Source organism: Colias philodice, chromosome 1, assembly GCF_061535455.1.
Source record: "Colias philodice isolate Cphi_HAF_F1 chromosome 1, ilColPhil1 Martin Lab GWU primary, whole genome shotgun sequence".
Classification (NCBI taxonomy): Eukaryota; Metazoa; Arthropoda; class Insecta; order Lepidoptera; family Pieridae; genus Colias; species Colias philodice.
Genome location: NC_143086.1, coordinates 13,037,368 through 13,050,784, shown reverse-complemented (window position 1 = coordinate 13,050,784; position 13,417 = coordinate 13,037,368). Strand labels below are relative to the sequence as shown.

The 13,417-nt window shown below is 36.7% G+C and overlaps 1 protein-coding gene across 6 annotated transcripts in view; it reads left to right on the top strand.

The window, feature by feature from the left end:
- ftz-f1 (ftz transcription factor 1) overlaps window positions 1-13,417 on the top strand; it is a 101,280-nt gene that overhangs the window by 56,949 nt on the left and 30,914 nt on the right. For 5 of the 6 annotated variants that reach the window (XM_089697723.1, XM_089697714.1, XM_089697704.1 and 2 more), the window contains exon 1: window positions 11,976-12,845. In XM_089697723.1, the coding sequence (XP_089553849.1) occupies window positions 12,347-12,845 (499 nt within the window). In that variant the 5' untranslated portion in view covers window positions 11,976-12,346. Of the gene's footprint in view, window positions 1-11,975; window positions 12,846-13,417 lie in introns of those variants that run through there. The other variant, XM_089697696.1, reaches the window with a different exon arrangement.

Sequence of the window (13,417 nt, the reverse complement as noted above, 5' to 3'; positions counted from 1 at the left end):
TCAATCGATCCCTATATGTTTCATTGGTGAAAAAATATCCGTTTTCTTATAGAAAGTAGGTACCTTATATGAAACAAGTCTAAATCCATCTATAAATTATAAACAAACTTTATTAGACATGTTCCTCAGACGAATATTAAAAGACCATATCTTAGTAGAATGGCAGTAGGTAATCCGTATACAATGTGTACAAATGAGACGTTTCCAGGATGCTGCGCTTCTGTGTTCTGGATCTAACCGCATGTATTCTCTATTAAATCTAGATTTCAATGCTGTTAAGACCTCTCAATCAAATTAGAATCAAAGGAGGTTCCTTTGTAGGTATATGTTTTGATATGCTCTACACTATGGTCGGCAGTGCCGGTGTTAAGGGGGGGGGGCGAGAGGGGGCGATGGCCCAGGGCGACAAATTCTGGGGGGCGCCAAGGTCTGAAGTTGCCTCTCCTGGTGCAAACCTTCAGAACACCTCAAGTGGGCGCCACAATATTTTCGCCCGGGGTGTCAGTGGCCCTTAAAGGTGGCGGTTCGCGCCGCGACAGAGACAAGCGACCGAGACAGGAGACCGCGACCGAAGACCGCGACAAGTGTCTCGGTCTCTTCTGCATGTACTGTAAGGCGAGACCGAGACCGGATACCGCGACAAGTGTCTCAGGCTCTTCACGACCGAAAAGTTAATCAGTATCGGAGAGTCTGTCGATGTAGTCAGTTGTGTTTGTGTCATGATGGAAAACCAAGTTGTAGAAGTTCTATTGGAGGAAGAAGAATCGTCTTCTTCTTCCTCTTGCTATTATATTATTATTACAAATACAAAACTAAAAGAATATTACCTATTAAAGAATTATATTTAACTAGAGGCCAAGAAGGATCATTTTCGCTATTAGTAAACAAGCACCTAAAGTTTGATGACAAAAACACATGTGCTTTTTGAGCGCGACACGAGACACTACTGGTCTGGGGCAGCGACCGTCTCGCTGTCTCCCGTCTCGCGTCTCTGTCTCCTGTCTCTGTCTCGCTCGCGAATTGCCGCCTATACATTGCCGAACGTCAAGTAACGGTCGCGGTCTTCGGTCGCGGTCTCCTGTCTCGGTAGCTTGTCTCTGTCGCGGCGCGAACCGCCACCTTAACATTTGTTATTTATGATATATAAAAAATATTGTAGGTATGAGTAACTTCTAATGTAACTCAACCACATGAGCCAAGGAAAAGAAAAGTCTTCTTGCGGGAGTCGATAAAGAAGGTGAATAGAAAAAGTACAGCGTTAAAAATAAATGCATTGTTAATAAGTACGCGAAAATAATTTAAATTTTCTAATTTACTTTTTATATGTGTAAGTGCGAATGAAATACTAACATACATGTATTCATTCCCAAACTACAATCTAATATACTCAGTAGGTACTATGATAAACGCGACACTGTTGTGTTCTTTATTTATTCAGACTCAGTATGTGTAAAGATTGCTAGAGCTAACGACCCACTTTTCAAGAGTGGATTGTGTTAGGAACTGTTAAATAGAAATCACTCATTCGAATTGCAGTTACCGTTTCTATTTAAATTGGAATCTACATATTGCATGTGTGGGGAAATTTATGACTTTGGTCGTAATCTGAACTTCATTGTCGTCTATCAATTGGGTCACAAAGTTGCCGCAGATCATGCTAAGATACTAAAGTTCCAGAATCTATATCGGACATAGGTTTTTTATGTACCTAGATAAAAGCGTATAAAACAAACAGGCAAGCAATGCTCTGGATAAGTGGCACGTTATTTTATGTTTTCACGCTTCGAAAGGCAGGAAAATGGATAAAGATCCTTTTCAAACGTAGGATCGTAGAAACTCCACGATAGTTATTCCACCTGAGTACTCAACACTAATAATGTTAAGTATGGTTAATTGGAAGTAGGTACATATCGCTATCACCTCAATTCTCTTGACATAATAATAAAATTTATACACAATTAAAAGTTAATGCGATGCCGTTCTTGTATTGTGTACCGACAACGCCTTTTAAATAATAACATCATAATTATAAACAGCAGCGACTTTCTTTTATTGCCTTATTCAACAAAATTAACAGGATAAGCATAACATTGACGGCTCACAAAGTGTAATAAAAATGCGTAGTAGTATTTGTATACATCTCAAAGGGACAATAGAGTCCAACGGTGCTTTACAGTGTAGCAATTAAGCGACTAAATAAATATTTATTTTTGTTTACAGCTCTACCTGCTTTATATGAAATGCCGATGTATATTTCTCTTGATAATTTTTAATACGTGAACTTTAGAACACTTTTTAAAGAACATTTCGCGGATAGAGGAGGAGTAGAAATTTGGCACACTTATAGGAAGATGGTAATATTTATTAAAATAAAAATTCATTGCGCTTAGGTTGTACTCTTTTGTTATGCTCCGAATTCGAACATTGGATGTCCTCTAGGTTTTTTAAATGTCACCTATTGCAACTAAAAATAGTAAATAGTCGTGACAAGCGCATATCAATTGGTGACACCGTACGTTACATGTCCATCCCGCTTCGCTTAACTCAATTTTGCGAAAACCTTGTGTGCTGTCCACACGATGAGAGTCCATTAAATTTCCACTGTAAAATCTATAGGTACTTAGTAATATAGAGCTGAAGGATTTGTTTGTTTTAACGCGCTGATCTCAAGAAGTACTGAACCGTTTCTAAAAATAAGTTCACCTTTGGATTTGTATTTTCTATATTTAAATGTACAATGATATTTAATTCATGTTTTAAAATCGTGTGATAAAAATTTACACACATTGAATGGGTGAATAAATTTAAGAAATTTTTACAGGTGGCTCATGCTTTTTCAAAGACGAAACAGACGGGTAGGTTGCTACTAACGGATAGAGGTTGGATTAAAAAAGTCATATATTATGCATTAAGTCGAGTTTTTATTGATTTTAGTTATGTTATATTGCAGCTATTACAACTTACTACGCTATAGAAAATGAGTCTCACTTAAAGAAATGAGTTGCTTATTACTTTTATTTTATAACGAGTCATTTTTCTTCACCTTGCAATGAATGCAGATTTTATTTTTGTGATTGGAGATAGTTAGGCTAGACAATAACATTTTACCGCGACGAAATACATATTTAACTCCAGTGGGAATTTTCTTTGACCACACGAGCGGATAGCTAACTGCTAATATGATATGAATGAACTAAGAAAGCACAATTACATTTGACATATGATGTATTGTGAGTAATACCAGAAACAGAATTCATAAAAGAATTAGCTCATGCATGTCCGGATAGGCCATAGGTACGCGATGACGTAACTCGGAACAGTCAACAGACTAATCGGCGTGTCTACCACAAACTGCAAAGGGAATTTAATGAGAATTATAAATATTTATTCATTATTAATGGCTTCCCTATCGTCGATAATACACGAAGGTCTCAACGTCATACATCCTATCTAGGTCAGGTTTGGGGTGGATTTAGGGCGCGGGGGGAACGGGGTCAGATGATCCTTTTTAATGGAGCAATATTGGATCGAGATCATCGATGGAGAATATAGGTTAATTAGCGCGGTAGTTGCGTGGTTAAACGTATTACGTATCCATTAAATTATGCAATGGATTTAATTATAATTTATACTCTTAAGTGAATAATACCCTTAAGTGAAGAGAGCTTTCAGGCATTTTTAATTTTATTGTATGCGGTTAGAAGATTACTTTTTAATATTTAATTACTATAAAGTAACAAGATGGTAAATTTATGGAGAAGGGTGGAATGAAATTGGTTAAGAGTTCATGACCTAGATTTTTTTAATTTGTACAATAAAGCGGTAGAAGTTTATAAATAAGTTTCATAATTATTTGCAAAAAATATGATTGAGAACAAAGCGACCGGTCATGAAAGGCTGTCATAAAATATAATTATTAAAAATGAATTGAGCCGTACTTATAAACTATTAACAAGCACTCCAGCATTTATGAGTTAACCTAATTTACCAAGCGGACCGTGGCACGAAGTCACGTAGTCAGTTTTATTTAGCTATGTTATTATCCATAAAGATCCAAACTTATACGAAAATTCGTATTTAATTGACTTGCGTCTATATGAAGTTTCAATAGATAAAGAAAATCTTGTAAGTCTCGATGTTTGTAAAAAATAGCCAAACGAGTTCTTAACTACCTGAATGGAAGATTTTGGAAAAGCTTTTCATGAATATTTTTTGTTTCTTTTGGACTGAATGTTTGCGACCTTATTCCTCAAAATTGGTTTCATAGCTATTTAATTTTGATTTAGTTTATAATTCTATAGCAAATTGACATCCAAAGTATTACACACTTGACTTCCCCTAGACCACATGGTTCGCGTTTGAACAAAAACTCTACGTCTTGCGCATTCATGCTTTATTAATTCTAGTTCTATCGCGGCTTTATCAAGTTAAAGACAATAAAAGCGTGGCATTGATGTAACAAGCTAGTATAACATTAAATAAACGGGTAGCTTCATCCCCGAGGACGGGATCACAAGGTCTCGATTCCCTGCCGCCTGCAGTCGCATCACGTTACTGATTACATTCCTAGCCTTCTCCTTGGAATTGTGAAACCTTATTGCTTTAACTTCGTACAACCATTCTTGTATTTATTATACTTTAAAAGTTACTTTATATAAATTAATTTAATTGGTTTCAGTCGGTCGCGTTGAGAAATTTGCCCTTTTAATGAGTTGATTCCATTGGCTTCCTATTAACTGAAATAACGAAGAAAATGTTCGCCCTTTTTTAGGATTCCGTAGTCCGACAAGGAACCCTTATAAGATCGTTCAGTCCGTCCGTCCTAGCACCCTAGTCTGTCATAGCACAATATCTTCTACGTTTATGGATCGATTTGCATGAAACTTGGTTCAAGGATAACTTGGATATGGATCTCAATTTTAAAAATACAAAAAATGAAAATTACCTTTCTTTAAGGGTACCTCCCCATACATGTAAAGGGGGGCTAAATAATTTTTTTGAGCGCACCCCCTTGTGTGGGGTATCGTTGAAAAGGTCCATGTAAATGAGGCAGAGTTTCCATACAACACTTTTTTATCAGCTTTACCATTTGCGAGATATAGCCCGCCAAACTCGTTAACACGGTGTGTGTCCCCCCCCTTTAAATAAAGTGGCGCGGAAACTCGTAATTAAAATTGTTTTGGGTATATTATGGTGAATACTTTTGAAATTATAAATAAAATAAAAATATAGACTTATTATCCAAAAAGAACTGCAAACTATAAAGAATTTTAAAATACTGTTAGGACTGAATGTAGCTTAATAAATTTAACATGACTACGGATTACGGAACCCTACTTATGCGTGGTCCGACACGCACTTGGCCGGTTTTATTTACCTTTAAGTTGTAAATATTTTATGAAAATATACAAAGAAATAACTTTGATATTTCTCAATTATCCATTCAACATCAAATAAACAAATGTAACAAAATCGAAGTTGACTGCCTATTCAACTCTAACTTTATTTCAAACTTCTTGTGTAATGTTTCAAGTTAGTTCATATTGTGTTTGGCATTAATTTCTTCATGGTTGGTTAATTAAGTACATGAATACGGCAAAAAAATAGAAGTTAATTATGAACATTGAATAAAATAATGTAACGAGTTATAACAGCTGCAGCCGAATAATGCATCTGCGTCAACTAAGGTCAATTTCAATTGTTTTGAATCTTTTGTTTCGCTCGGTACATGATTAACTGTTAAGAAACGCATTTTGAGGACAAGTGAAATCGTCGTATCTCGGAATCAGGTCGGCTGTTTCTTTGCAACTATCGAGTTGGGCAACACTACTTTGTTATTCCAAGCATCTCTATACTGGGGCAGATTATGCTCCTTTGTGTAAAAGTAGGTGGTGTCGGATAGTAACTGAATTTTGATTTGCTCGCTCGTCTATCGGCGTTTTGCAATATTTTTCAGTTGTCATGTGGTTTATATTTATTCAGTTATACAATGGTCGCCCTCTTTGCATTAATATTTCTAAAGCCCTTACAGTTTAGCTTCAGAATATCGAATTAACATAACAATAAATAATAATAACATTAAAATAACACTTCCGGTGTAATTGTAATACCTCGCCTAAAGTGGATCAGCATATAGAATTATAGATGTTTAGAAATGTGATCCGATACTCTGAGCAAGTGCACACCTGTTTAAATGATGAGTGATCAAGTGTACTATATCTAAACGAAATAATTACGATAAATACCTACATATTAAGCTTTATATATTACTAGCGACCCGCCCCGGCTTCGCACGGGTGCAATGTATTTAATTGGTTAAGGATTAATGCTGTATTGGTTAAAATCGCTTCGAAAATTAGCCATTATTTGTCGTAAAAAGTAAATGACAAAAAAAAGTTATTGTGGGTTATCCATAAGAGATAGACATATACCATCGCGGACTTTTCTGTAGACCTTTTCAATGTGTATAATACTTAGTACATTATTTTGATAAAACTCGTACGGTTCAGTCTGCGTTTGCAATGTAAGCGGAAAAAATTTAATTTTTTACGACATCACATTAGAAACCTCAAAAATAACAGTACTTCTCCACTATTTAATGGATGTTATTATACATACTCCTTACCTTCCTCTTGAAATCTATTATCTATTAAAAAAAACCGCATCAAAATCCGTTGCGTAGTTTCAAAGATTTAAGCGTACAAAGGGACATAGGGACAGAGAAAGCGACTTTGTTTTATACTATGTAGTGATTTAAATATTTTTTTTTTATTTTATTTAAATTTTCACTGATATCTTCGTGTCCGTGTAGTTGTAAATGGAAGACACAAGCTGCTGAAAAACAGTTCTTACTATCTTACGAGCCTGGGTCACTTCGATTTGTAAAATTATGATGTGAAAATTTATTTATTTATTTATATTTAAGGCCGATTTTTCAATCCTTGGTTAAAATTTATCCGTCCAATAAAGTATAACACGAACATTTTAAAATGACACCTGTAAACTGTCAAATACGGACAATTAGAATACATTTTTGAAATGGTAGTTTAATACGTTATTCGATGAATAAATTTTAACCAAGGATTGAAAAATCAGCCCTAAATACAAAATCTATGTAGCACATATGGCACTAATCCTTCTTAGTTCCCATGGACCATTTCCATGTGTCTACAATAATAAATCGAGGTCGTTTGAGACCTAGTTACCAGGCGCATAATTGGTTTTCATTTTAAATAAGAACTTACCTTGACATTTTTCTGTAATAACTAAGCAAACGGGGTCTGTGTGTTCGAGTTTAATAAAACGTAGGTTGGGGAACTAATGGGTTAGCGCCGCTGACCTACTGACCCCGTGCACTTGGCTCAAATATTCAGTACCCTCACGCACCCCTCTTCACGCAGGTATTAGACTCCTTTATCGATTGTTGTGACCTCTTTTGTGCCACGAAACTAATTAACATCGAGTCCTCACTTCCGAATAATTACGTGAGCACATAAAACTCCTTTGAAGAGGGATAAAATGCTCAAATACGTCGTGTGGTAGGTATGTTTCAATTTAAAGCATTTTCTTGCGATATAATTTATGGAATATTACCCACGAGTTTCACTTGTAAGAGGGTTCGTAATTTATTTCCGATATGAGTAGATGTGTTGGCTTTGATTCATACGTATGTGAAATCATAATAAAATATATAGAATATAGATATAAAGGAAATGGCGTTACATGTCTGACACCCTGTAAGTTTTTCCCTTGATAAAACCATTTCCCAGTAAGGTAATTTGTAAAGTGTCCATTTAGAAATATAATGTCTCCGAAGGAATGGGTCTTGAATTAGTTATATGACTGACCCCGTTCTAAATTCAAGTTACATTTTCTTTAAAAATGTAGAGTAGATGTAGGTAACTCTACAGACGTTTTACATCAATTTTTCAAACTACATAATACATTTAAGTATTCCGAGTACAGATCGTATAATTTATTTATTACATTGAATTCTAAGTCATATGCATGAGGCTCGATCTGCCTTTTTTAACATAGAGTTACTACGTATACACACCAAAAAAAATACAAATGTAAAGGAAAATGACCACGGATGGTATCGGTAAAATTTTAGTTGTGCCACGTATTCGTGAATCGTCGTATTGTTAATTCCTATTTGTATTTATAATCATCATATTATGTATCACTATTAAGTCTTAATTATACCGGAAATAAAAGTAAAAGTTTGTGTTTTGAAACATGTATGACCACGTATGGAATCGGTAAAATACTAGTTGTGTCACGTGTTCGTGATATTGTTAATTCCTATTTGTATATTTATAATCGTATAGGAGCTACCGACGTTGACAAGTGAGAATTTTAGTATAGTTGGTTCTTTGATATACTGTTTCTCTTCCTATTTCAGTTAGATTCCGGGCTGTCTGGCTGGCCGCAGTGGTTGCGTTTATTAGTGCGCATCTTATTTGCACAGGAAAATATCCGTAATTTAAAGTCATTTATTAACGCGTAATTTTTAATCTTTTGCCTTTAGATAGATCCATCAGACATAAATTTTTTATTGCAAGACGTTTTTTTCGTTGTTAAATAGGTGTCAAACGCAATTTTTTATTTCAAAATCATTAAAATGTCATCGAAATAAGTGAAATTCCATCAACATGAGTCCCCGTGAAGGATAAGTAATCACTATGTTACTTATAATATATATAATATTCATTTTACTATTAATAATTTTTTTGCAAAAATCTACCATGGTGCCTCCTTTTCCCTACGAACCTCAAATAGGACGTTAATGTAAACTTGATAAAAACCAAATATCATCAAATTCACATTAATAGTTTAATACCCAAAAGTGTAATAAATATGAAACCATCAATTAAAAATATTAGTTTACTAATTATTCAATATAAGTATTAAAAAAGGATAATTTAATATAAGTAATAAAGTTATAACTTACCTTTTAAGCGGACTCATGTTGATGTAATTTCACTTAATTCGTTGACATTTTAATTATTTTGAAATAAAAAATTGCGTATGGCACCTATTTAACAACGAAACGAAAAAAACGTCTTGCAATAAAAAATTTATGTCTGATAGATCTATCTAAAGGCAAAAGATTAAAAATTACGCGTTAATAAATGACTTTAAATTACGGATATTTTTCTGGGCGCACTAATAAACGCAACCACTACCGCCAGCCAGACAGCCCGGACTCTAACCGAAATAGCAAGAGAAACAGTATATCAAAAACCCAATACTAAAATGACTTTTTTTAAACGTTACTACCTCCTATACGATATGTAATAAATGTAAAACTTAACGTTCATCGTTAGTTTAAACTCGTTAAAGTATTTTTTGAAGTGTTGAATAAAACTATTGTTTTATTTTTATTGTCGCGAACTGCGGCTTATTTACATAAAAACTTTAATCATATCTAAAAGTACTAACATCAAGCTTTAAATTGAGCTATATTTCATCTTGACACAATAAGTTTGATTGCGATACAAAGTGCCATAGTCACTTAGGCAATCTCCTTTACTTAATTTGGGTTATGGAACTTGTATGAAATCAAATTGGCATATATTAAAGCAATATTCTCAATGATTTACCGCCGAGTGCCAAGTGATGTGTCGACGTTTAAATTTAAAACAACATCTCACAACGTCTACAATCTACATACGCTCGAGATTAAATGAATAATTAATTTATTAAGCCCGCATGTGCACGTTTCCGTGTTATGCATTTGAAACGAGTGCGATAATACAATCGATGACGGCGCGTCTATTACACAGTTGCGGATTACGATAGTTACATCAGCGCACGTCACCGCAGGCCGCACAGAGAAAGCGTGACGTCACTCGCAGCCGCGCATGCGAAGAAAGCAAAGTTGCGCGTGAGACTCGAACCACTCTTGCTTTCGTAGGAGGTCGCGGCGTCTGCACGATAGCGAAATGACACACCACCGACACTGTCGCTTTTTCATCCGGTATTCAGGTCTTGATTATGAAATCGAAACTTATTGACTCATTACGTCGCCGTGTACGCAATATGTGCTTTCCTCTGTAATGAGGGTGCTTTGTTGTGCGCTCGAGATGATTCTGCACGGCGACTGATATTTTGCACGTTCGCAGCGGTTACCCAGGGCAATTTGTAAAGATGTGATGTTTTTGTCAAAACATTTGATATTTTTATCGAATCACACGACTGAAATTAAACGAAGACCCATTAATCAAGAGATAATTAAGCAAAACGAGCAATAGGTCAATACTTAATCGCTTAGCCTAGAAACGGAACCTGACGTATGAAATAATGTGATATCTCCGACGCAACAAAGTTTGCAAGTTCAGCGTTTCGAATTCAATGAAAGTGAATCGAGAGTAGGTACCTTGTGTATTGTGTATCTTGTGTAGTAAATAAATAGCGTCGACGCGTCTCTATTCTGTCCACGTGCTGATGTATGTCTGCATGACATGTTTAGTGCATTAGGACAGGCTGGCTCGCGCTACTCGCCACAAGGCTGTCACAGACAGTCACTCGTTCGTGACCCGTTGACTGATTTTAAGCAAATCCAGGTCAAGATCTTTAATTTATTTCGCTTTGATATTGAATGATTCTCGAACTACAACTATTGTGAAGTTATTTACACGCACAAATGAAAAATAAATTGTAATTGAATGAGCTAAAATTTTTAACAAGCATCGTAATTAGGTAATGGCATTGTTGATTGATTTTTGATGTAGAGTCTCGTTGATTAAAGTATTAAAGATCAATTGTAATTATTATTCTTCTATATTTTATTGTTCTTCTATATCTATACTAATATTATAAAGAGGAAAGGTTTGTATGTTTGTATGTATGTATGTATGTATGTATGGTTTTCACGCATAAACTACTGGACCGATTTTGATGAAATTTGGCACAGATAATCTTTAGACCCTGAGAAAGAACATAGGCTACCTTTTATTGCGAAATATGTACCACGGGCGAAGCCGGGGCGGACCGCTAGTCCTTTTACATATATTTCAAATGATTTTTCTAACGTGGGCTGTTAATGAAGTCCAGCAAATTCTGTTTTTTGGAAAATTTATTAATGCAATAAATAATAAGTTTTCTGTTTATAATATTGGCGTCATATTTTGTAGCAAAAAATAATTCTACTACACATGAACACTTTTAAACTACTTAAGTAATGTTTTTTTTTTTTGGTGAAGTTTAAAATGTCTAAAAACTTGTATGTTTTACAAAAGGATGCACTTTAAATAGATAGTTATTGTAAAAATGAGTCACCTAATAATAATGTTTTTAATAAATACTTTTTTAGTTTGTGTTGCGTTCATTTATTAGTTGGATGATGGATCTACGCACAACTGACCTTACTCAACTATCTCTTGTATTTATTTATTGCAAAGAATACATATTTATAAAAGGTGTAGGTACTACTTTTGCGCAATTAGGTATTTTAACGTTTTATGTAAATTGTTTTTAGTCTCCAATCATTTTTGTGGCAAAAAATATTTTCATACAATCTGAAACTCTTGCGCATAAGCTATAGGTACTAAGAATCGCAAAGTATGAAGGGTATCGTTTTGTAGTTTAGTTATAGAAGTTTTGAGATCTGTAAGCGTGTGACCGCTCCGGTGACTACGATGACGCTTCGACATGTTACGTAGAGCGAATGCTCTTTACACAAGCGTCAAGCAATGCTGTGCGAACGTAAACATAAGCTCGTTGTTCGCGGCAACCCTGCCCTGCTGCGGCACTGTGCGCAACTGGGTCAGTGGGCCGCCCCCCGCTTCGCTTCTCGCCCGCGCGGTGGCGCAACCGCGCGAACGCGCACTAACATAGACCTGGATCGCGGGAAAGTGGGTCACCGACTCACTTTCACTTATTACATGGGCTCCTAATCGTTTTCCATTGTGCGAGCGGGCGGGGGCTCGCGGGTAGCGGCGGGGCGCGCATGCGGGAGGCGCCGGCACGCGCGCCGATGTCGCCGGCCGGCCGCCAGTCGATCGCGGGACGTCTCTTGAACGGCACGTGTGCCGCCGCGACACCAACACTTGTCGCGATCGTAAAAACGCGCGCCGTCAACAAACTGTAACAACATTTCTCGTTGCGATCGTATGCATAGAGCACGGCGCTTCGCGTCCGAACTTATCTCCACCTGATTCGTTTAGAACAAAATGTGCTGGATTTATGTGCCTCTTTCTATAGTGCTTGAACAGGTGCAGCCCGCCAGCGGCAGATAGTGTTGCGGTCAGACCGCCAGTGAACTCAGTGACTGTGTGAACGTTGTTTCGGTTGAACGCCGTCGTAGGGATTTGTAATAAGCAGCCGCTACGTGCGGCCGAGCATGACGATGGATCAGCAGACAGGCCTCATGTCCCTCAACATGTCCCCTTTCGATCTAAGTCCGGGACCAGAAGGTTCGGGCTCGGGCAGCGGACCCTCGGGAGCCTCACAGCAATACGTGCCACAGGGCGCCGCATACCAATGCACATCAGACCCGCAACCTTTTGCCTACGCTAATCTGGATGCTTCATATCTGTTCCCAACAGGTGCCGGAGGAGAACCCGGGGCATACTTACCCACAGCTGGTACTGTGTGTGATCAAACTGACACAAAAGATGTGATCGAAGAACTTTGTCCCGTTTGCGGGGACAAAGTGAGTGGATACCACTATGGGCTGCTCACTTGTGAATCATGCAAAGGGTTCTTCAAGAGGACCGTGCAGAACAAAAAGGTGTACACATGCGTTGCTGAACGCGCGTGTCACATTGATAAAACACAGAGGAAACGATGTCCCTTTTGCCGTTTCCAAAAATGTCTGGACGTCGGAATGAAATTAGAAGGTGAGTTGAATTTTTATTTTTACTTTAGCTCTAGCAGAACTGTCTTCAAATTTAGAAGACAATTGACCTGTCCATACATCATTTCCGTCAGCAGTGCCGGTATCCTTCGCAAGAACTAATGGTATTTATGTCTGATGTCATCAATCACCAATTTGGAGAAGATGTCAGCGACGTCTTCATGAGACTTAATATGAATAAACAGAAATTGATGACTTATTCGTTGTGTGTCGAGGCAGCTCGTTTGCGACCTTCACCTACTTTTCAACACAGGTTTTGTCATATTATCTACTTGAATCTTATCAAGAGTTAGATAAAAATATTCGAAAGCAAGTAAAGGCGTAAAAATACAAATAGTTTCATTACCTAAATTAATTCTAAACAAGCAAAGTAATAAGACTGTTGCATAAACTATCTGACTCATTACAAGCTCTGTCTTAACTTAAAGGTTGCTCAAAACAATTTGGCAATAAGTCAACGCCTGTCTAGTATTGCTAAAAGTTACTTAATAAGATCGTTGAAATAAGAATTATATTTTTTCATCGGCGTAACCACTTATTCAACTTTCGTTTACT